The sequence below is a fragment of the Eleutherodactylus coqui genome, chromosome 9, assembly GCF_035609145.1.
Source record: "Eleutherodactylus coqui strain aEleCoq1 chromosome 9, aEleCoq1.hap1, whole genome shotgun sequence".
Taxonomy (NCBI): Eukaryota; Metazoa; Chordata; class Amphibia; order Anura; family Eleutherodactylidae; genus Eleutherodactylus; species Eleutherodactylus coqui.
This window is the reverse complement of record NC_089845.1, coordinates 175,733,394-175,757,030: the sequence shown is the minus strand read 5'-3', so window position 1 is coordinate 175,757,030 and position 23,637 is coordinate 175,733,394. Positions and strand designations below refer to the sequence as shown.

Here is a 23,637-nt window from a genome sequence, read left to right as displayed (position 1 = left end):
ACCCACAGGGAGCAGCACCTGCCAGGAGGAGCCAAGCCACCCCGATTGTCTGCTGGGAGTGGCAGGCTCCTGGGCATATTGCAGCCCACTGCCCTGCACGCGCCGCGCCAATGGAGTGTACTTATGGCCGGCGCTGCTCCTGGTTTGCGCACCCTGTCTGCAGTGCAGCTCCGTCCCAAGACCCGCAGCCATAACTGTGTAAGGTAACGGTAAATGGGGCAAGGGTGGCGGCATTGTTGGACTCAGGGAGTATGGTGACTTTAATCGCTGCCTCCCTCCCGCATGTGGTGGTTCATGGGCAAAAGTTGGGGGTGATCTGCATCCATGGAGACACTAAAGGCTATCCGGTTGCCAACGTGGCTATAAGCACTGAATGCGTGGTTTGTGTACACAAGGTTGGGGTGGTGAGGAACTTGCTCCACCCAGTGATATTAGGAAGAGACTTTCCTCAGTTCTGGAGCTTGTGGGCTAAGCTGTCGCACCCCATTGTTCAGGACGGTGTGCCAGGACACAGCAAGGTTGCTTTGGACAATAAGGCGGTTGATCATGAGTTGCCGTTCACCGGTTTGACCGGGGAAGAGGAGTTATCCTCAGAACCCCAGATCCCTGATCTCCAGGTATCGCCAGGTAATTTTGGGACTGCACAACGTATTGACCCCACGTTGAAACATGCCTTTGAGAATGTAACTGTATTGAATGGTGTTCCTCAAGATGCCTGGGTCGAGGGGAGGTGCCCTCATTTTGCTATTAATAATGAGTTGTTATACAGAGAGACAAAAATTAGAGAGGAGGTGGTGGAGCAACTTCTGGTACCTGGTTGCTATAGTCTTACACGCGGCCCATTCACACGTGTTGGGAGGCCATTTGGGGGCAGAGAAGACACAGGAGCGCATTCTGCAGAGGTTCTTTTGGCCAGGCTGTTATAAGGAAATAGCAGATTTTTGCCAGGCCTGTCCCACCTGCCAGGTGACTGCCCCGGCTCCCCATTTTAAGAGTCCATTGGTTCCATTAACCATAATTGAGGTGCCATTTGAGCAGATTGCCATGGACCTCGTAGGGCCTCTGGTAGAGTCGGCCAGGGGTCATCAGTACATTCTGGTAGTGTTAGATTATGCAACCAGGTATCCAGAAGAAGTTCCGCTGAGAAATACCTCGTCCAAATGTATTGGGAGAGAGTTGGTACATACTTCCAAGAGTGGGTCTGCCTAGGGAAATATTGACAGACCAGGGGACGCCGTTTATGTCCAAAGTGATGAAGGAACTCTGCTTAATTTTCAGCAGTTTGCAGACTTCTGTCTACCCCCCCCCCCCCCCCCCCCGACTGAGCGGCTGGTAGAAAGGCTTAATAAAACCCTAAAAAATATGTTGGTAAAGGTGGTAGAGACAGCTAGCCGAGCCTGGGACTGCCTGCTCCTCTATCTCTTATTTTCCATAAGAGAGGTTCCACAAGCGCCGTTTCAGTTGTTATATGCGCGACAACCCCGGGGGCTGCTGGATATTGTAATAGAGACATGGGAGGGTGAGGTTACCCCGCATAAAAGTGTGGCCCAAATGCAGGATAGGAGTGCAAAAGTCATGCCGCTGGTCAGGGAGCAACGTCTTAGGGCACAGGAGAGGCAAGCCAGGATACATAATAGGTCCGCAAAGGTCCGGGAATTCTGTCCGGGGGATCAGGTACTGGTCCTAGTACCACAGTAGAGAGCAAGTTCCTGGCCAAGTGGCAAGGGCCGTATGAAGTCCTGGAAAAGGCGGGGGACGTTAATTACAAAATACACCAACCAGGTAGAGGAAAGCCCATACAGATCTATCATGTAAACTTGCTAAAAGCCTGGAAGGAGCGAGACTCTCTGGTCCGTCTTGTTTGGCTATGGAGTCAGGATGTGGCATCCAAGATGTGATGATAGCCGAAACGCTCCCAAGATCCCAGGCGCAACAAGGTAGAGAGTTTCTGCAGCACAATAAGGATTTGTTCACTGATCTGCCTGGTTGCCCCAAGATCATTGAACACGAGATCCTTACGGACCCTCAGGTAAAAGTCTGCCAGAAACCATACCGAATCCTGGAAGCCCCTAGGGAAATAGTGTCAGTAGAAGTCAAAAGAATGTTGGACCTGGGGGTCATTGAGCCATCTAACAGTGGGTGGTCAAGCCAATAGTGCTGGTGCCAAAATCCTCTGGGGAATGGCGGTTTTGTAATGACTACAGGAAACTCAATGAGGTCTCGAAGTCGGATGCCAACCCCATGCCTAGGGTGGATGAGTTGATTGAGAGGTTAGGGTTCGCCAGGTACATACCCACACTGGACTTAACAAAAGGGTATTGGCAAATTCCTCTCTCAGCAGAAGTTAGGGAGAAGACGGCTTTTTCCATCCCAGAAGGCTGCTTTCAATATGGGAGAATGCCCTTTGGGTTGAAGGGTGCCCCTGCTACATTTCAAAGGGCAATGGATAGGTTGTTATGTCCCCATAAAAGTTACACAGCGGCTTACCTGGATGACATTGTCATCTTTAGCCAGGACTGGGAGAGCCATCTGAGTAAAGTTCAGGCTGTACTGGACTCAACCAGAGCGGCTGGGTTCACAATAAACCCCAAACAATGTGCCTTAGGGATGGAAGGTATATATTGCAGAGGTTACTAGCATCTGTGATGTAGATCCGGTCCGTTCCTCACTCCGGTACGGCGTTCCACCTGAGCAGGACAGGTAGTGGGTATATACTGGTGCAGCTGACCAGGTCAGGGGTGTCCTGTGCAGGTAGCAGAGCCTGAGAGCCCTGAGCTGGAGACCCTGCCCTGAGCTGGAGACCCTGCCCTGAGCTGGAGACCCTGCCCTGAGCTGGAGACCCTGCCCTGAGCTGGAGACCCTGCCCTGAGCTGGAGACCCTGCCCTGAGCTGGAGACCCTGCCCTGAGCTGGAGACCCTGCCCTGAGCTGGAGACCCTGCCCTGAGCTGGAGACCCTGCCCTGAGCTGGAGACCCCGCCCTGAGCTGGAGACGCCGCCCTGAGCTGGAGACGCCGCCCTGAGCTGGAGACGCCGCCCTGAGCTGGAGACGCCGCCCTGAGCTGGAGACGCCGCCCTGAGCTGGAGACGCCGCCCTGAGCTGGAGACGCCGCCCTGAGCTGGAGACGCCGCCCTGAGCTGGAGACGCCGCCCTGAGCTGGAGACGCCGCCCTGAGCTGGAGACGCCGCCCTGAGCTGGAGACGCCGCCCTCCTGAGCTGGAGACGCCGCCGCCCTGAGCTGGAGACGCCGCCCCCCGCGGCTGGAGACGCCGCCCCCCGCGGCTGGAGACGCCGCCCCCCGCGGCTGGAGACGCCGCCCCCCGCGGCTGGAGACGCCGCCCCCCGCGGCTGGAGACGCCGCCCCCCGCGGCTGGAGACGCCGTACCCCGCGGCTGGAGACGCCGCCCTGAGCTGGAGACGCCGCCCTGAGCTGGAGACGCCGTACCCCGCGGCTGGAGACTTTGCCCTACTGAACTGTAAAAGACTTTTGTGTTACTACTGCTGGACTGCCGATGTAAAGGCACTTTCCATATATCCTTCTGTTATCTGGGGAATGCCGGTGCTTTATGTTCTGTTCACCAAGTCTGAATAAAGACCAGACGCTCAGCATTTGGACATGGCCTGGTGTGTTTCCCCCGGCACTGCTACAGAGGGTATTGCTGTATCCGGTGGTTCGGGCATTGTGATGTCTGCGGCTGATCCTCCTGTGTTGTGTACGGGAGGGTATTGCTGCGCGCGGGAGGGTATTGCTGCGCGCGGGTGGGTATTTCTGTATCCGGTGGTTCGGACAGTGTCATCTCTCCGGCTGACCCATGTGTGTTGTGTACAGACAAATATCCCATGAAATGGAGGCCGAGGCTCAGAGACGGCGCATGGATGACGAAAACTGGTATCAGCAACAGGAGCTTCTGCGAGGGGCCGAACATCGGAGGCGGCAGCTGCTTACTGAGGAGGAACAAAGGCTCCTGCAGCAGAGACAACGGTAAGCGGTGCTGAGATCCTGTCTGTACCATCATGGCTATCTGGGTGATAAGCGGCAGCCGCTCATCTCCTGCTTCTACAGGGAGTAAAGCCCCCCTTACACATTAGACTCTAGTCACCCGTTAATATCAGCAGGGCCGGCCAACTGTGTGTACGGGGCGCTCATCACCCTTCTGGGGGTTGAATTGCTGCCTCCAATGCTTCTGTTCTCCAGGGATGTTCTTGCTGCAGCTTAGAGGTGGGGGGGGGGGGCTCAAGACGTTTGTTGCAAGATGCTCCGTTACAGATATCAATTCCTCTGCTTGTTGCCGAGGAATGCAACTGCCTCTCCAATTTAAAGAGATGGCAGAGCGCAGCAGTGGCGGGCCGCAAGTTCACGAACGCTCCCGAGATCTAGATGAAAGAAGTGTGCCAGCCGCCACAGCAGAGGTCGTCCGTTCCCCGGCAGCGACCAGCGGCACCATGTCTGCAGGGCTAATAAACATCTTATGGGCGAGCAAGCACATTTACATAGCATTCCTGAGGCGGGAGCCCCCTGTATAGACTAACTATGCTTTGGAAGGTGGGGTGCCGAGACCCCCGCTGATCGCTGGAAGTGAAGGGGCAAAACCGCTCACCTGCGCCCTTTCGGGAGCTGCAGACGATTACGGGTCAAGGTACTCCGGTGAGCAGTTCTGGCTGTCCGTTCAGTGGTCAGCGGGGGTCTTGGCCATCAGACCCCCTGTGATCAAAGCTTCAACTCTGTAAATGCCCAGAAGCCAAAGCTTCGTGTGTGGGGGGGCTGTGTCTCCTCTAGTTTTGGCTTGGAGCTTATGTCTTATGAGTGCAGTCGGTCAGCGTGGTGTCTCCTCGTCTCTTCTAGCCTGGCAGCCGTAAAGCGAGAGCTCAAGCTGAAGGAGCTGCAGCTTCTGGAGGCGGCGAGGAGGCGCTTCATGAAGTATCAGCAGGATCAAAGGAAGATGGACCTGAGATGTCTGGATGATGAGATTGAAAGCAAGATGTGTCTGCGGGAGCGGGAAGCTGCCGCTGCGGTCCAAGAGGTGGAGACCCGGCAGCTGGCGCTGGAGGCGCGGAGACGCTTCTATGAGCAGGTACAGCCGGGTGGCGCAGGGGCGGCTTATAGCGGTGCCTCTTGGTTAAACACATCTTTTTCTTATATAGCAGTCGGCTAAAGAACTGGAGTCTGAGAGACGGGAAGTGAGAGGGGAGGCCGGCCTGGAGGAGCCGATGATCTGGAGGCTGATGGAGACGGAGGCCGAGCTCAGAGACAAGAAGGTTGGAAAGTAGCACTATAGTTCAAGGAGTAAGGAAAAGCTTTAGTTCTGCGCTCTAGGACTTTATCCAGCCCTTCTGGACACCAGGGGGCGCTCATGTGTTTTATGTCCTTGGACTTCTTAGAGGGAAGTTCTTTCTCAACACTTTGAAGGAGTATTTCCTGTCCGCAGAGGACAAGGTGCTTGATCGCTGGGACCTCTTGAAGCTTTGGCCACTCCGTCAGTGTGGTGATTGGCAGGTTGCGTGCTCTGGCTGTGCCATGCCCCTGTGTGTAATGATTGGCATGGTGGTATAATGGCTCATGGTTTGACCTCTTCATCTACAGCAGCTTTCGGGATTCTCTGGGTAAGGACAACGTAACGTTTCCAGTCTTTCTCTACAGCTGCTGGAAGAGAGTTTGGCAGAAGCCGACCGCCTGTGTGCAGAGACGGAGTGCAAGCTTCAGGCTCTTCGTAAAGCGGACGGCGAGCAGCAAGGGACACAATGTGCAGATGTGGCGACATTAGCGGAGAGCGTCCGGGAGCAGGAGAGGCAGCTCTGTGGTGTCAGTAAAGACCTGGAGTCCAGAAAGGTAGCTGGGGGTCCGCATGAGTATTACTAACCCCCAAGTCACAGTGTCACCCAGGTACAGGTCATCGCTACCATGGCACTGCTCCGCACGTCTCTGATACTGCCACCCGCTCATGTGCGGCATGCTTTGTATTGGCCGCTCCTATACCGCCATCTTTTATTTATTTTTAATTACCACCTTTTTGCATATAGAAGCTGACCAGCGTTGTAATAACTAGTACCCTTTCCAAAGTTCTCGCCTTCCTGTCACATTTGCATTAAATGTGCCCCTCCCAGCGTGTGTTTGGGGCGCGTGGGTCTGATCTGCTGCCGATACTATGATAGAAGCAATGGTTCTAGCGGCTGATGGGGTCCCTGCCGCCCCGCAGACCATTAGCTGCTGCTTGTAATCATTCGTCGTCTCCACAACTTGTAGCAGGAAAGGGGAGTTTTAAGTCTGTGGATAAAATGCCAAGTTTCCCTCATCCACTGGGAGATGGGTGGGGGGCACGTCTCCCTGCAGTGGTGAATGGGCTTCCTGCATCTCGTTTGTTTCTATGGGACTGATAGAAATACCCGAGCACTGTGCTCCGCCGGGGCGCTCTACCCCCTGATATATCTATACATAGTTATTAGAGCGCCCCCTTGTTACAGTCCTGGGTATAATAGATGATGGGAGAGATCTCTGTAGTGACCCCTGATATATTATACATAGTTATTAGAGCGCCCCCTTGTTACAGTCCTGGGTATAATAGATGATGGGAGAGATCTCTGTAGTGACCCCTGATATATTATACATAGTTATTAGAGCGCCCCCTTGTTACAGTCCTGGGTATAATAGATGATGGGAGAGATCTCTGTACTGACCCCTGATGTATTATACATAGTTATTAGAGCGCCCCCTTGTTACAGTCCTGGGTATAATAGATGATGGGAGAGATCTCTGTACTGACCCCTGATGTATCTATACATAGTTATTAGAGCGCCCCCTTGTTACAGTCCTGGGTATAATAGATGATGGGAGAGATCTCTGTACTGACCCCTGATATATGTACATAGTTATTAGAGCGTCCCCCTTGTTACAGTCCTGGGTATAATAGATGATGGGAGAGATCTCTGTACTGACCCCTGATATATCTATACATAGTTATTAGAGCGCCCCCTTGTTGTAGTTCTGGGTATAATAGATGATGGGAGAGATCTCTGTACTGACCCCTGATATATTATACATAGTTATTAGAGCGCCCCCTTGTTACACTCCTGGGTATAATAGATGATGGGAGAGATCTCTGTATTGACTCCTGATATATCTATACATAGTTATTAGAGCGCCCCCCTGTTACATCCCTGGGTATAATAGATGATGGGAGAGATCTCTGTACTGACCCCTGATATATTATACATAGTTATTAGAGCGCCCCCCTGTTACATCCCTGGGTATAATAGATGATGGGAGAGATCTCTGTACTAACCCCTGATATATTATACATAGTTATTAGAGTGCCCCCTTGTTACAGTCCTGGGTATAATAGATGATGGGAGAGATCTCTGTACTGTCCCCTGATGTATTATACATAGTTATTAGAGCGCCCCCTTGTTACAGTTCTGGGTATAATAGATGATAGAGAGATCTCTGTACTGACCCGTGATATATCTATACATAGTTATTAGAGCGCCCCCTTGTTACAGTCCTGGGTATAATAGATGATGGGAGAGATCTCTGTACTGACCCCTGATATATTATACATAGTTATTAGAGCGCCCCCTTGTTACAGTCCTGGGTATAATAGATGATGGGAGAGATCTCTGCACTGAACCCTGATATATTATACATAGTTATTAGAGCGCCCCCTTGTTACAGTCCTGAGTATAATAGATGATGGGAGAGATCTCTGTATTGACTCCTGATATATATGTACATAGTTATTAGAGCGTCCCCTTGTTACACTCCTGGGTATAATAGATGATGGGAGAGATCTCTGTACTGACCCCAGATATATCCATACATAGTTATTAGAGCGCCCCCATGTTACAGTCCTGGGTATAATAGATGATGGGAGAGATCTCTGTACTGACCCCTGATATATCTATACATAGTTATTAGAGCGCCCCCTTGTTACAGTCCTGGGTGTAATAGATGATGGGAGAGATCTCTGTACTGACCCCTAATATATCACTGGTATACTACTTCCCCTACAGTTTCTGCAGACCCCATTATATTCTTCTTTAGATATTCCCCCCTCTTTCCATTTGATAAACATATTTTTCTTCCTCTTTAACATGTGTACAAGTTCTGTGTTCATCCATCCGGGTCTCTTTAGATGCTTCCCATTCTTCTTTCTTTTAAGGATTGGTAACGATTGTGCTTTGAGAATCTCATTTCACAATATCTCCCAACCTTCTTGGACATTTCTGTCCTTAAGAACATCCAACCATTGGATTCTTCATATCCTCTTTCTGAGTTCAGTAAAATCTGCCTTTCTGAAATCCAACCTTGAGGTCTGAGTCTTCTCAGATCTTCCTCCCCTTGTTATCCAACATCCAAGGATATCATGATCACTGCCTCCTAAGGTCCCAGCCACCCTTACTCCCTCAACCATTCCCTCCCTGTTGGTAAGAATTAGGTCCAAGATAGAAGATCCCCTTGTTTTCTCTTCTACCTTCTGGAAGATAAAGTTGTCAGCAAGAGCGGAAAAGAATCTGTTGGATCCATTACTTTTACCTGAGAGATTCCCAACAAATGTCTGGATGAGTAAAATCTCCCATGATCACTATGTTGGGCTTCTTTGAGAGCTTGGCCATCTGATGTAGAAAGAGTTCCTCCATATCTTCTGGTTGTCCAGGCGGCCTATAGTAAATGCCTACAATGGTGTCCTTTCTTGCTGTACCTCTTTCTCCTCTGCTCTTTGTGGGTAGAGTCATTTCTTGCTGGACCTCTTTCTCCTCTGCTCTTTGTGGGTAGAGTCATTTCTTGCTGGACCTCTTTCTCCTTCTGCTCTTTGTGGGTAGAGTCATTTCTTGCGGTCCCTCTTTCTCCTCTCCTCTGCTCTTTGTGGGTAGAGTCATTTCTTGCTGGACCTCTTTCTCCTCTGCTCTTTGTGGGTAGAGTCATTTCTTGCTGGACCTCTTTCTCCTTCTGCTCTTTGTGGGTAGAGTCATTTCTTGCGGTCCCTCTTTCTCCTCTCCTCTGCTCTTTGTGGGTAGAGTCATTTCTTGCTGTACCTCTTTCTCCTCTGCTCTTTGTGGGCAGAGTCGTTTCTTGCTGTATCTCTTTCTCCTCTGCTCTTTGTGGGTAGAGTCATTTCTTGCTCTACCTCTTTCTCCTTCTGCTCTTTGTGGGTAGAGTCATTTCTTGCTGGACCTCTTTCTCCTCTCCTCTGTTCTTTGTGGGTAGAGTCATTTCTTGCTGTACCTCTTTCTCCTCTGCTCTTTGTGGGTAGAGTCATTTCTTGCTGTACCTCATTCTCCTCTCCTCTGCTCTTGGTGGGTAGAGTCATTTCTTGCTGTACCTCTTTCTCCTCTCCTCTGCTCTTGGTGGGTAGAGTCATTTCTTTCTGTACCTCTTTCTCCTCTGCTCTGTTCTTTGTGGGTAGAGTCATTTCTTGCTGCACCTCTTTCTCCTCTGTTCTTTGTGGGTAGAGTCATTTCTTGCTGTACCTCATTCTCCTCTCCTCTGCTCTTGGTGGGTAGAGTCATTTCTTGCTGTACCTCTTTCTCCTCTCCTCTGCTCTTGGTGGGTAGAGTCATTTCTTGCTGTACCTCTTTCTCCTCTGCTCTGTTCTTTGTGGGTAGAGTCATTTCTTGCTGCACCTCTTTCTCCTCTGTTCTTTGTGGGTAGAGTCATTTCTTGCTCTACCTCTTTCTCCTCTGTTCTTTGTGGGTAGAGTCATTTCTTGCTCTACCTCTTTCTCCTCTGTTCTTTGTGGGTAGAGTCATTTCTTCCTGTACCTCTTTCTCCTCTGCTCTTTGTGGGTGGAGTCATTTCCTGCTGTACCTCTTTCTCCTCTCCTCTGTTCTTTGTGGGTAGAGTCATTTCTTGCTGTACCTCTTTCTCCTCTGTTCTTTGTGGGTAGAGTCATTTCTTGCTGTACCTCTTTCTCCTCTGCTCTTTGTGGGTAGAGTCATTTCTTGCTGCACCTCTTTCTCCTCTGCTCTGCTCTTTGTTGGTAGAGTCATTTCTTGCTGGACCTCTTTCTCCTCTGTTCTTTGTGGGTATAGTCATTTCTTGCTGTACCTCATTCTCCTCTCCTCTGCTCTTGGTGGGTAGAGTCATTTCTTGCTGTACCTCATTCTCCTCTCCTCTGCTCTTGGTGGGTAGAGTCATTTCTTGCTCTACCTCTTTCTCCTCTCCTCTGCTCTTGGTGGGTAGAGTCATTTCTTGCTGTACCTCTTTCTCCTCTGCTCTGTTCTTTGTGGGTAGAGTCATTTCTTGCTGCACCTCTTTCTCCTCTGTTCTTTGTGGGTAGAGTCATTTCTTGCTCTACCTCTTTCTCCTCTGTTCTTTGTGGGTAGAGTCATTTCTTGCTGTACCTCATTCTCCTCTCCTCTGCTCTTGGTGGGTAGAGTCATTTCTTGCTGTACCTCTTTCTCCTCTCCTCTGCTCTTGGTGGGTAGAGTCATTTCTTGTTGTACCTCTTTCTCCTCTGTTCTTTGTGGTTAGAGTCATTTCTTGCTGCACCTCTTTCTCCTCTGTTCTTTGTGGGTAGAGTCATTTCTTGCTCTACCTCTTTCTCCTCTGTTTTTTGTGGGTAGAGTCATTTCTTCCTGTACCTCTTTCTCCTCTGCTCTTTGTGGGTAGAGTCATTTCTTGCTGTACCTCTTTCTCCTCTGCTCTTTGTGGGTAGAGTCATTTCTTGCTGTACCTCTTTCTCCTCTCCTCTGCTCTTTGTGGGTAGAGTCATTTCTTGCTGGACCTCTTTCTCCTCTCTCTGTTCTTTGTGGGTAGAGTCATTTCTTGCTGGACCTCTTTCTCCTCTGTTCTTTGTGGGTAGAGTCATTTCTTGCTGTACCTCTTTCTCCTCTGCTCTTTGTGGGTAGAGTCATTTCTTGCTGCACCTCTTTCTCCTCTGCTCTGCTCTTTGTTGGTAGAGTCATTTCTTGCTGGACCTCTTTCTCCTCTGTTCTTTGTGGGTAGAGTCATTTCTTGCTGTACCTCATTCTCCTCTCCTCTGCTCTTGCTGGGTAGAGTCATTTCTTGCTGTACCTCTTTCTCCTCTCCTCTGCTCTTGGTGGGTAGAGTCATTTCTTGCTGTACCTCTTTCTCCTCTGCTCTGTTCTTTGTGGTTAGAGTCATTTCTTGCTGCACCTCTTTCTCCTCTGTTCTTTGTGGGTAGAGTCATTTCTTGCTCTACCTCTTTCTCCTCTGTTCTTTGTGGGTAGAGTCATTTCTTCCTGTACCTCTTTCTCCTCTGCTCTTTGTGGGTGGAGTCATTTCCTGCTGTACCTCTTTCTCCTCTCCTCTGTTCTTTGTGGGTAGAGTCATTTCTTGCTGTACCTCTTTCTCCTCTGCTCTTTGTGGGTAGAGTCATTTCTTGCTGTACCTCATTCTCCTCTCCTCTGCTCTTGGTGGGTAGAGTCATTTCTTGCTCTACCTCTTTCTCCTCTCCTCTGCTCTTGGTGGGTAGAGTCATTTCTTGCTGTACCTCTTTCTCCTCTGCTCTGTTCTTTGTGGGTAGAGTCATTTCTTGCTGCACCTCTTTCTCCTCTGTTCTTTGTGGGTAGAGTCATTTCTTGCTCTACCTCTTTCTCCTCTGTTCTTTGTGGGTAGAGTCATTTCTTGCTGTACCTCTTTCTCCTCTGCTCTGTTCTTTGTGGTTAGAGTCATTTCTTGCTGTACCTCTTTATCCTCTGTTCTTTGTGGGTAGAGTCATTTCTTGCTCTACCTCTTTCTCCTCTGTTCTTTGTGGGTAGAGTCATTTCTTGCTGTACCTCTTTCTCCTCTGTTCTTTGTGGGTAGGGTCATTTCTTGCTCTACCTTTTTCTCCTCTTTGTGGGTAGAGTCATTTCTTGCTCTACCTCTTTCTCCTCTGCTCTTTGTGGGTAGAGTCATTTCTTCCTGTACCTCTTTCTCCTCTGCTCTTTGTGGGTAGAGTCATTTCTTGCTGTACCTCTTTCTCCTCTGCTCTTTGTGGGTAGAGTCATTTCTTGCTGTACCTCTTTCTCCTCTCCTCTGCTCTTTGTGGGTAGAGTCATTTCTTGCTGGACCTCTTTCTCCTCTCTCTGTTCTTTGTGGGTAGAGTCATTTCTTGCTGTACCTCTTTCTCCTCTGCTCTTTGTGGGTAGAGTCATTTCTTGCTGCACCTCTTTCTCCTCTGCTCTTTGTGGGTGGAGTCATTTCCTGCTGTACCTCTTTCTCCTCTCCTCTGTTCTTTGTGGGTAGAGTCATTTCTTGCTGTACCTCTTTCTCCTCTGCTCTTTGTGGGTAGAGTCATTTCTTGCTGTACCTCATTCTCCTCTCCTCTGCTCTTGGTGGGTAGAGTCATTTCTTGCTGTACCTCATTCTCCTCTCCTCTGCTCTTGGTGGGTAGAGTCATTTCTTGCTGTACCTCATTCTCCTCTCCTCTGCTCTTGCTGGGTAGAGTCATTTCTTGCTGTACCTCTTTCTCCTCTCCTCTGCTCTTGGTGGGTAGAGTCATTTCTTGCTGTACCTCTTTCTCCTCTGCTCTGTTCTTTGTGGGTAGAGTCATTTCTTGCTGCACCTCTTTCTCCTCTGTTCTTTGTGGGTAGAGTCATTTCTTGCTCTACCTCTTTCTCCTCTGTTCTTTGTGGGTAGAGTCATTTCTTGCTGTACCACTTTCTCCTCTCCTCTGCTCTTGGTGGGTAGAGTCATTTCTTGCTGTACCTCTTTCTCCTCTGCTCTGTTCTTTGTGGTTAGTCATTTCTTGTTGCACCTCTTTCTCCTCTGTTCTTTGTGGGTAGAGTCATTTCTTGCTCTACCTCTTTCTCCTCTGTTCTTTGTGGGTAGGGTCATTTCTTGCTCTACCTCTTTCTCCTCTTTGTGGGTAGAGTCATTTCTTGCTCTACCTCTTTCTCCTCTGTTCTTTGTGGGTAGAGTCATTTCTTGCTGTACCTCTTTCTCCTCTGCTCTTTGTGGGTAGAGTCATTTCTTGCTCTAACTCTTTCTCCTCTGTTCTTTGTGGGTAGGGTCATTTCTTGCTGTACCTCTTTCTCCTCTGCTCTGTTCTTTGTGGTTAGAGTCATTTCTTGCTGCACCTCTTTCTCCTCTGTTCTTTGTGGGTAGAGTCATTTCTTGCTCTACCTCTTTCTCCTCTGTTCTTTGTGGGTAGAGTCATTTCTTGCTGTACCTCTTTCTCCTCTGCTCTTTGTGGGTAGAGTCATTTCTTGCTGTACCTCTTTCTCCTCTGCTCTTTGTGGGTAGAGTCATTTCTTGCTGTACCTCTTTCTCCTCTCCTCTGTTCTTTGTGGGTAGAGTCATTTCTTGCTGTTCCTCTTTCTCCTCTGCTCTGCTCTTTGTGGGTAGAGTCATTTCTTGCTCTACCTCTTTCTCCTCTATTCTTTGTGGGTAGAGTCATTTCTTGCTGGACCTCTTTCTCCTCTGCTCTTTGTGGGTAGAGTCATTTCTTGCTGTACCTCTTTCTCCTCTCCTCTGCTCTTTGTGGGTAGAGTCATTTCTTGCTGTACCTCTTTCTCCGCTGCTCTTTGTGGGTAGAGTCATTTCTTGCTGGACCTCTTTCTCCTCTCCTCTGCTCTTTGTGGGTAGAGTCATTTCTTGCTGGACCTCTTTCTCCTCTGTTCTTTGTGGGTAGAGTCATTTCTTGCTGTACCTCATTCTCCTCTCCTCTGCTCTTGCTGGGTAGAGTAATTTCTTGCTGTACCTCTTTCTCCTCTCCTCTGCTCTTGGTGGGTAGAGTCATTTCTTGCTGTACCTCTTTCTCCTCTGCTCTGTTCTTTGTGGTTAGAGTCATTTCTTGCTGCACCTCTTTCTCCTCTGTTCTTTGTGGGTAGAGTCATTTCTTGCTCTACCTCTTTCTCCTCTGTTCTTTGTGGGTAGAGTCATTTCTTCCTGTACCTCTTTCTCCTCTGCTCTTTGTGGGTGGAGTCATTTCCTGCTGTACCTCTTTCTCCTCTCCTCTGTTCTTTGTGGGTAGAGTCATTTCTTGCTGTACCTCTTTCTCCTCTGCTCTTTGTGGGTAGAGTCATTTCTTGCTGTACCTCATTCTCCTCTCCTCTGCTCTTGGTGGGTAGAGTCATTTCTTGCTCTACCTCTTTCTCCTCTCCTCTGCTCTTGGTGGGTAGAGTCATTTCTTGCTGTACCTCTTTCTCCTCTGCTCTGTTCTTTGTGGGTAGAGTCATTTCTTGCTGCACCTCTTTCTCCTCTGTTCTTTGTGGGTAGAGTCATTTCTTGCTCTACCTCTTTCTCCTCTGTTCTTTGTGGGTAGAGTCATTTCTTGCTGTACCTCTTTCTCCTCTGCTCTGTTCTTTGTGGTTAGAGTCATTTCTTGCTGTACCTCTTTATCCTCTGTTCTTTGTGGGTAGAGTCATTTCTTGCTCTACCTCTTTCTCCTCTGTTCTTTGTGGGTAGAGTCATTTCTTGCTGTACCTCTTTCTCCTCTGTTCTTTGTGGGTAGGGTCATTTCTTGCTCTACCTTTTTCTCCTCTTTGTGGGTAGAGTCATTTCTTGCTCTACCTCTTTCTCCTCTGCTCTTTGTGGGTAGAGTCATTTCTTGCTGTACCTCTTTCTCCTCTGCTCTTTGTGGGTAGAGTCATTTCTTGCTGTACCTCTTTCTCCTCTCCTCTGCTCTTTGTGGGTAGAGTCATTTCTTGCTGGACCTCTTTCTCCTCTCTCTGTTCTTTGTGGGTAGAGTCATTTCTTGCTGTACCTCTTTCTCCTCTGCTCTTTGTGGGTAGAGTCATTTCTTGCTGCACCTCTTTCTCCTCTGCTCTTTGTGGGTGGAGTCATTTCCTGCTGTACCTCTTTCTCCTCTCCTCTGTTCTTTGTGGGTAGAGTCATTTCTTGCTGTACCTCTTTCTCCTCTGCTCTTTGTGGGTAGAGTCATTTCTTGCTGTACCTCATTCTCCTCTCCTCTGCTCTTGGTGGGTAGAGTCATTTCTTGCTGTACCTCATTCTCCTCTCCTCTGCTCTTGGTGGGTAGAGTCATTTCTTGCTGTACCTCATTCTCCTCTCCTCTGCTCTTGCTGGGTAGAGTCATTTCTTGCTGTACCTCTTTCTCCTCTCCTCTGCTCTTGGTGGGTAGAGTCATTTCTTGCTGTACCTCTTTCTCCTCTGCTCTGTTCTTTGTGGGTAGAGTCATTTCTTGCTGCACCTCTTTCTCCTCTGTTCTTTGTGGGTAGAGTCATTTCTTGCTCTACCTCTTTCTCCTCTGTTCTTTGTGGGTAGAGTCATTTCTTGCTGTACCACTTTCTCCTCTCCTCTGCTCTTGGTGGGTAGAGTCATTTCTTGCTGTACCTCTTTCTCCTCTGCTCTGTTCTTTGTGGTTAGTCATTTCTTGTTGCACCTCTTTCTCCTCTGTTCTTTGTGGGTAGAGTCATTTCTTGCTCTACCTCTTTCTCCTCTGTTCTTTGTGGGTAGGGTCATTTCTTGCTCTACCTCTTTCTCCTCTTTGTGGGTAGAGTCATTTCTTGCTCTACCTCTTTCTCCTCTGTTCTTTGTGGGTAGAGTCATTTCTTGCTGTACCTCTTTCTCCTCTGCTCTTTGTGGGTAGAGTCATTTCTTGCTCTAACTCTTTCTCCTCTGTTCTTTGTGGGTAGAGTCATTTCTTGCTCTACCTCTTTCTCCTCTGTTCTTTGTGTTTAGGGTCATTTCTTGCTGTACCTCTTTCTCCTCTGCTCTGTTCTTTGTGGTTAGAGTCATTTCTTGCTGCACCTCTTTCTCCTCTGTTCTTTGTGGGTAGAGTCATTTCTTGCTCTACCTCTTTCTCCTCTGTTCTTTGTGGGTAGAGTCATTTCTTGCTGTACCTCTTTCTCCTCTGCTCTTTGTGGGTAGAGTCATTTCTTGCTGTACCTCTTTCTCCTCTGCTCTTTGTGGGTAGAGTCATTTCTTGCTGTACCTCTTTCTCCTCTCCTCTACTCTTTGTGGGTAGAGTCATTTCTTGCTGGACCTCTTTCTCCTCTGCTCTCTGTGGGTAGAGTCATTTCTTGCTGTACCTCTTTCTCCTCTGTTCTTTGTGGGTAGAGTCATTTCTTGCTGTACCTCTTTCTCCTCTGTTCTTTGTGGGTAGAGTCATTTCTTGCTGTACCTCTTTCTCCTCTCCTCTGCTCTTTGTTGGTAGAGTCATTTCTTGCTGGACCTCTTTCTCCTCTGTTCTTTGTGGGTAGAGTCATTTCTTGCTGGACCTCTTTCTCCTCTGTTCTTTGTGGGTAGAGTCATTTCTTGCTGTTCCTCTTTCTCCTCTGCTCTGCTCTTTGTGGGTAGAGTCATTTCTTGCTCTACCTCTTTCTCCTCTATTCTTTGTGGGTAGAGTCATTTCTTGCTGGACCTCTTTCTCCTCTGCTCTTTGTGGGTAGAGTCATTTCTTGCTGTACCTCTTTCTCCTCTCCTCTGCTCTTTGTGGGTAGAGTCATTTCTTGCTGTACCTCTTTCTCCGCTGCTCTTTGTGGGTAGAGTCATTTCTTGCTGGACCTCTTTCTCCTCTCCTCTGCTCTTTGTGGGTAGAGTCATTTCTTGCTGGACCTCTTTCTCCTCTGTTCTTTGTGGGTAGAGTCATTTCTTGCTGTACCTCTTTCTCCGCTGCTCTTTCTGGGTAGAGTCCTTTGTTGCTGTACCCCTTTCTCCTCTGCTCTGCTCTTTGTGGGTAGAGTCATTTCTTGCTGTACCTCTTTCTCCTCTGTTCTTTGTGGGTAGAGTCATTTCTTGCTGTACCTCTTTCTCCTCTCCTCTGCTCTTTGTGGGTAGAGTCATTTCTTGCTGGACCTCTTTCTCCTCTCTCTGTTCTTTGTGGGTAGAGTCATTTCTTGCTGCACCTCTTTCTCCTCTGTTCTTTGTGGGTAGAGTCATTTCTCGCTGTACCTCTTTCTCCTCTGCTCTTTGTGGGTAGAGTCATTTCTTGCTGTTCCTCTTTCTCCTCTGCTCTGCTCTTTGTGGGTAGAGTCATTTCTTGCTCTACCTCTTTCTCCTCTGTTCTTCGTGGGTAGAGTCATTTCTTGCTGCACCTCTTTCCCCTCTGTTCTTTGTGGGTAGAGTCATTTCTTGCTGTACCTCTTTCTCCTCTGCTCTTTGTGGGTAGAGTCATTTCTTGCTGTACCTCTTTCTCTTCTGCTCTTTGTGGGTAGAGTCATTTCTTGCTGTACCTCTTTCACCTCTGTTCTTTGTGGGTAGACTCATTTCTTGCTGTACCTCTTTCTCCTCTGTTCTTTGTGGGTAGAGTCATTTCTTGCTGTACCTCTTTCTCCTTCTGCTCTTTGTGGGTAGAGTCATTTCTTGCTCTACCTCTTTCTCCTCTGTTCTTTGTGGGTAGAGTCATTTCTTGCTCTACCTCTTTCTCCTCTGTTCTTTGTGGGTAGAGTCATTTCTTCCTGTACCTCTTTCTCCTCTGCTCTTTGTGGGTAGAGTCATTTCTTGCTGTACCTCTTTCTCCTCTGCTCTTTGTGGGTAGAGTCATTTCTTGCTGTACCTCTTTCACCTCTGTTCTTTGTGGGTAGACTCATTTCTTGCTGTACCTCTTTCTTCTCTGCTCTTTGTGGGTAGAGTCATTTCTTCCTGTACCTCTTTCTCCTATCCTCTTTGTGGGTAGAGTCATTTCTTGCTGTACCTCTTTCTCCTCTGTTCTTTGTGGGTAGAGTCATTTCTTGCTGTACCTCTTTCTCCTTCTGCTCTTTGTGGGTAGAGTCATTTCTTGCTGGACCTCTTTCTCCTCTGTTCTTTGTGGGTAGAGTCATTTCTTGCTGGACCTCTTTCTCCTCTGTTCTTTGTGGGTAGAGTCATTTCTTGCTGTACCTCTTTCTCCGCTGCTCTTTGTGGGTAGAGTCATTTCTTGCTGGACCTCTTTCTCCTCTCTTCTGCTCTTTGTGGGTAGAGTCATTTCTTGCTGGACCTCTTTCTCCTCTGCTCTTTGTGGGTAGAGTCATTTCTTGCTGGACCTCTTTCTCCTCTGTTCTTTGTGGGTAGAGTCATTTCTTGCTGGACCTCTTTCTCCTCTGCTCTTTGTGGGTAGAGTCATTTCTTGCTGGACCTCTTTCTCTTCTGCTCTTTGTGGGTAGAGTCATTTCTTGCTGTACCTCTTTCTCCTCTCCTCTGCTCTTGCTGGGTATTGTCATTTCTTGCTCTACCTCTTTCTCCTCTGCTCTGTTCATTGTGGGTAGAGTCATTTCTTGCTCTACCTCTTTCTCCTCTGCTATGTTCATTGTGGGTAGAGTCATTTCTTGCTGCACCTCTTTCTCCTCTGTTCTTTGTGGGTAGAGTCATTTCTTGCTGTACCTCTTTCTCCTCTCCTCTGCTCTTTGTGGGTAGAGTCGTTTCTTGCTGCACCTCTTTCTCCTCTGCTCTTTGTGGGTAGAGTCATTTCTTGCTGTACCTCTTTCTCCTCTGCTCTTTGTGGGTAGAGTCATTTCTTGCTGTACCTCTTTCTCCTCTGCTCTTTGTGGGTAGAGTCATTTCTTGCTGTACCTCTTTCTCCTCTGCTCTTTGTGGGTAGAGTCATTTCTTGCTGTACCTCTTTCTCCTCTGCTCTTTGTGGGTAGAGTCATTTCTTGCTGTACCTCTTTCTCCTCTGTTCTTTGTGGGTAGAGTCATTTCTTGCTGTACCTCATTCTCCTCTCCTCTGCTCATGGTGGGTAGAGTCATTTCTTGCTGTACCTCTTTCTCCTCTGCTCTGTTCTTTGTGGGTAGAGTCATTTCTTGCTGCACCTCTTTCTCCTCTGTTCTTTGTGGGTAGAGTCATTTCTTGCTGTACCTCTTTCTCCTCTGTTCTTTGTGGGTAGAGTCATTTCTTGCTGTACCTCATTCTCCTCTCCTCTGCTCATGGTGGGTAGAGTCATTTCTTGCTGTACCTCTTTCTCCTCTGCTCTGCTCTTTGTGGGTAGAGTCATTTCTTGCTGTACCTCTTTCTCCTCTGTTCTTTGTGGGTAGAGTCATTTCTTGCTGTACCTCTTTCTCCTCTCCTCTGCTCTTTGTGGGTAGAGTCATTTCTTGCTGGACCTCTTTCTCCTCTCTCTGTTCTTTGTGGGTAGAGTCATTTCTTGCTGCACCTCTTTCTCCTCTGTTCTTTGTGGGTAGAGTCATTTCTCGCTGTACCTCTTTCTCCTCTGCTCTTTGTGGGTAGAGTCATTTCTTGCTGTTCCTCTTTCTCCTCTGCTCTGCTCTTTGTGGGTAGAGTCATTTCTTGCTCTACCTCTTTCTCCTCTGTTCTTCGTGGGTAGAGTCATGTCTTGCTGTACCTCTTTCTCCTCTCCTCTGTTCTTTGTGGGTAGAGTCATTTCTTGCTGGACCTCTTTCTCCTCTGTTCTTTGTGGGTGGAGTCATTTCTTGCTGTTCCTCTTTCTCCTCTCCTCTGTTCTTTGTGGGTAGAGTCATTTCTTGCTGTACCTCTTTCTCCTCTGCTCTTTGTGGGTAGAGTCATTTCTTGCTGTACCTCTTTCTCTTCTGCTCTTTGTGGGTAGAGTCATTTCTTGCTGTACCTCTTTCACCTCTGTTCTTTGTGGGTAGACTCATTTCTTGCTGTACCTCTTTCTCCTCTGTTCTTTGTGGGTAGAGTCATTTCTTGCTGTACCTCTTTCTCCTTCTGCTCTTTGTGGGTAGAGTCATTTCTTGCTCTACCTCTTTCTCCTCTGTTCTTTGTGGGTAGAGTCATTTCTTGCTCTACCTCTTTCTCCTCTGTTCTTTGTGGGTAGAGTCATTTCTTCCTGTACCTCTTTCTCCTCTGCTCTTTGTGGGTAGAGTCATTTCTTGCTGTACCTCTTTCTCCTCTGCTCTTTGTGGGTAGAGTCATTTCTTGCTGTACCTCTTTCACCTCTGTTCTTTGTGGGTAGACTCATTTCTTGCTGTACCTCTTTCTTCTCTGCTCTTTGTGGGTAGAGTCATTTCTTCCTGTACCTCTTTCTCCTATCCTCTTTGTGGGTAGAGTCATTTCTTGCTGTACCTCTTTCTCCTCTGTTCTTTGTGGGTAGAGTCATTTCTTGCTGTACCTCTTTCTCCTTCTGCTCTTTGTGGGTAGAGTCATTTCTTGCTGGACCTCTTTCTCCTCTGTTCTTTGTGGGTAGAGTCATTTCTTGCTGGACCTCTTTCTCCTCTGTTCTTTGTGGGTAGAGTCATTTCTTGCTGTACCTCTTTCTCCGCTGCTCTTTGTGGGTAGAGTCATTTCTTGCTGGACCTCTTTCTCCTCTCTTCTGCTCTTTGTGGGTAGAGTCATTTCTTGCTGGACCTCTTTCTCCTCTGCTCTTTGTGGGTAGAGTCATTTCTTGCTGGACCTCTTTCTCCTCTGTTCTTTGTGGGTAGAGTCATTTCTTGCTGGACCTCTTTCTCCTCTGCTCTTTGTGGGTAGAGTCATTTCTTGCTGGACCTCTTTCTCTTCTGCTCTTTGTGGGTAGAGTCATTTCTTGCTGTACCTCTTTCTCCTCTCCTCTGCTCTTGCTGGGTATTGTCATTTCTTGCTCTACCTCTTTCTCCTCTGCTCTGTTCATTGTGGGTAGAGTCATTTCTTGCTCTACCTCTTTCTCCTCTGCTATGTTCATTGTGGGTAGAGTCATTTCTTGCTGCACCTCTTTCTCCTCTGTTCTTTGTGGGTAGAGTCATTTCTTGCTGTACCTCTTTCTCCTCTCCTCTGCTCTTTGTGGGTAGAGTCGTTTCTTGCTGCACCTCTTTCTCCTCTGCTCTTTGCGGGTAGAGTCATTTCTTGCTGTACCTCTTTCTCCTCTGCTCTTTGTGGGTAGAGTCATTTCTTGCTGTACCTCTTTCTCCTCTGCTCTTTGTGGGTAGAGTCATTTCTTGCTGTACCTCTTTCTCCTCTGCTCTTTGTGGGTAGAGTCATTTCTTGCTGTACCTCTTTCTCCTCTGCTCTTTGTGGGTAGAGTCATTTCTTGCTGTACCTCTTTCTCCTCTGTTCTTTGTGGGTAGAGTCATTTCTTGCTGTACCTCTTTCTCCTCTGTTCTTTGTGGGTAGAGTCATGTCTTGCTGGACCTCTTTCTTCTCTGCTCTTTGTGGGTAGAGTCATTTCTTGCTGTACCTCTTTCTCCTCTGCTCTTTGTGGGTAGAGTCATTTCTTGCTGTACCTCTTTCTCCTCTGCTCTTTGTGGGTAGAGTCATTTCTTGCTGTACCTCTTTCTCCTCTGCTCTTTGTGGGTAGAGTCATTTCTTGCTGTACCTCTTTCTCCTCTGCTCTTTGTGGGTAGAGTCATTTCTTGCTGTACCTCTTTCTCCTCTCCTCTGCTCTTGGTGGGTAGAGTCATTTCTTGCTCTACCTCTTTCTCCTCTCCTCTGCTCTTGGTGGGTAGAGTCATTTCTTGCTGTACCTCTTTCTCCTCTGCTCTGTTCTTTGTGGGTAGAGTCATTTCTTGCTGCACCTCTTTCTCCTCTGTTCTTTGTGGGTAGAGTCATTTCTTGCTGTACCTCTTTCTCCTCTGTTCTTTGTGGGTAGAGTCATTTCTTGCTGTACCTCATTCTCCTCTCCTCTGCTCATGGTGGGTAGAGTCATTTCTTGCTGTACCTCTTTCTCCTCTCCTCTGCTCTTGGTGGGTAGAGTCATTTCTTGCTGTACCTCTTTCTCCTCTGCTCTGTTCTTTGTGGTTAGTCATTTCTTGCTGCACCTCTTTCTCCTCTGTTCTTTGTGGGTAGAGTCATTTCTTGCTCTACCTCTTTCTCCTCTGTTCTTTGTGGGTAGAGTCATTTCTTGCTGTACCTCTTTCTCCTCTGTTCTTTGTGGGTAGGGTCATTTCTTGCTCTACGTCTTTCTCCTCTTTGTGGGTATTGTCATTTCTTGCTCTACCTCTTTCTCCTCTGCTCTTTGTGGGTAGAGTCATTTCTTGCTGTACCTCTTTCTCCTCTGCTCTGCTCTTTGTTGGTAGAGTCATTTCTTGCTGGACCTCTTTCTCCTCTGTTCTTTGTGGGTAGAGTCATTTCTTGCTGTACCTCTTTCTTCTCTGCTCTTTGTGGGTAGAGTCATTTCTTGCTGTACCTCATTCTCCTCTCCTCTGCTCTTGGTGGGTAGAGTCATTTCTTGCTGTACCTCTTTCTCCTCTGCTCTGTTCTTTGTGGGTAGAGTCATTTCTTGCTCTACCTCTTTCTCCTCTGTTCTTTGTGGGTAGAGTCATTTCTTCCTGTACCTCTTTCTCATCTGCTCTTTGTGGGTGGAGTCATTTCCTGCTGTACCTCTTTCTCCTCTCCTCTGTTCTTTGTGGGTAGAGTCATTTCTTGCTGTACCTCTTTCTCCTCTGCTCTTTGTGGGTAGAGTCATTTCTTGCTGTACCTCATTCTCCTCTCCTCTGCTCTTGGTGGGTAGAGTCATTTCTTGCTCTACCTCTTTCTCCTCTCCTCTGCTCTTGGTGGATAGAGTCATTTCTTGCTGTACCTCTTTCTCCTCTGCTCTGTTCTTTGTGGGTAGAGTCATTTCTTGCTCTACCTCTTTCTCCTCTGTTCTTTGTGGGTAGAGTCATTTCTTGCTGTACCTCTTTCTCCTCTGCTCTGTTCTTTGTGGTTAGAGTCATTTCTTGCTGTACCTCTTTATCCTCTGTTCTTTGTGGGTAGAGTCATTTCTTGCTCTACCTCTTTCTCCTCTGTTCTTTGTGGGTAGAGTCATTTCTTGCTGTACCTCTTTCTCCTCTGTTCTTTGTGGGTAGGGTCATTTCTTGCTCTACCTCTTTCTCCTCTTTGTGGGTAGAGTCATTTCTTGCTCTACCTCTTTCTCCTCTGCTCTTTGTGGGTAGAGTCATTTCTTGCTGGACCTCTTTCTCCGCTGCTCTTTGTGGGTAGAGTCATTTCTTGCTGTACCTCTTTCTCCTCTCCTCTGCTCTTTGTGGGTAGAGTCATTTCTTGCTGGACCTCTTTCTCCTCTCTCTGTTCTTTGTGGGTAGAGTCATTTCTTGCTGTACCTCTTTCTCCTCTGCTCTTTGTGGGTAGAGTCATTTCTTGCTGCACCTCTTTCTCCTCTGCTCTGCTCTTTGTTGGTAGAGTCATTTCTTGCTGGACCTCTTTCTTCTCTGTTCTTTGTGGGTAGAGTCATTTCTTGCTGTACCTCATTCTCCTCTCCTCTGCTCTTGCTGGGTAGAGTCATTTCTTGCTGTACCTCTTTCTCCTCTCCTCTGCTCTTGGTGGGTAGAGTCATTTCTTGCTGTACCTCTTTCTCCTCTGCTCTGTTCTTTGTGGGTAGAGTCATTTCTTGCTGCACCTCTTTCTCCTCTGTTCTTTGTGGGTAGAGTCATTTCTTGCTCTACCTCTTTCTCCTCGGTTCTTTGTGGGTAGAGTCATTTCTTGCTCTACCTCTTTCTCCTCTGTTCTTTGTGGGTAGAGTCATTTCTTCCTGTACCTCTTTCTCCTCTGCTCTTTGTGGGTGGAGTCATTTCCTGCTGTACCTCTTTCTCCTCTCCTCTGTTCTTTGTGGGTAGAGTCATTTCTTGCTGTACCTCTTTCTCCTCTGCTCTTTGTGGGTAGAGTCATTTCTTGCTGTACCTCATTCTCCTCTCCTCTGCTCTTGGTGGGTAGAGTCATTTCTTGCTGTACCTCATTCTCCTCTCCTCTGCTCTTGGTGGGTAGAGTCATTTCTTGCTGTACCTCATTCTCCTCTCCTCTGCTCTTGGTGGGTAGAGTCATTTCTTGCTGTACCTCATTCTCCTCTCCTCTGCTCTTGCTGGGTAGAGTCATTTCTTGCTGTACCTCTTTCTCCTCTCCTCTGCTCTTGGTGGGTAGAGTCATTTCTTGCTGTACCT

At 48.0% G+C, this 23,637-nt stretch overlaps 1 protein-coding gene across 5 annotated transcripts in view; it reads left to right on the top strand.

Annotated features, from left to right (window-relative positions):
• The window catches only part of TBC1D31 (TBC1 domain family member 31), a 185,547-nt gene that overhangs the window by 78,613 nt on the left and 83,297 nt on the right, over positions 1-23,637 (top strand). For 3 of the 5 annotated variants that reach the window (XM_066578804.1, XM_066578805.1, XM_066578808.1), the window contains 4 exons: positions 3,829-3,981; positions 4,843-5,071; positions 5,142-5,255; positions 5,638-5,826. In XM_066578804.1, coding sequence (XP_066434901.1) covers positions 3,829-3,981; positions 4,843-5,071; positions 5,142-5,255; positions 5,638-5,826 — 685 coding nt within the window. The remainder of the gene's footprint in view (positions 1-3,828; positions 3,982-4,842; positions 5,072-5,141; positions 5,256-5,637; positions 5,827-23,637) is intronic. The other 2 variants (XM_066578806.1, XM_066578807.1) reach the window with 2 other exon arrangements.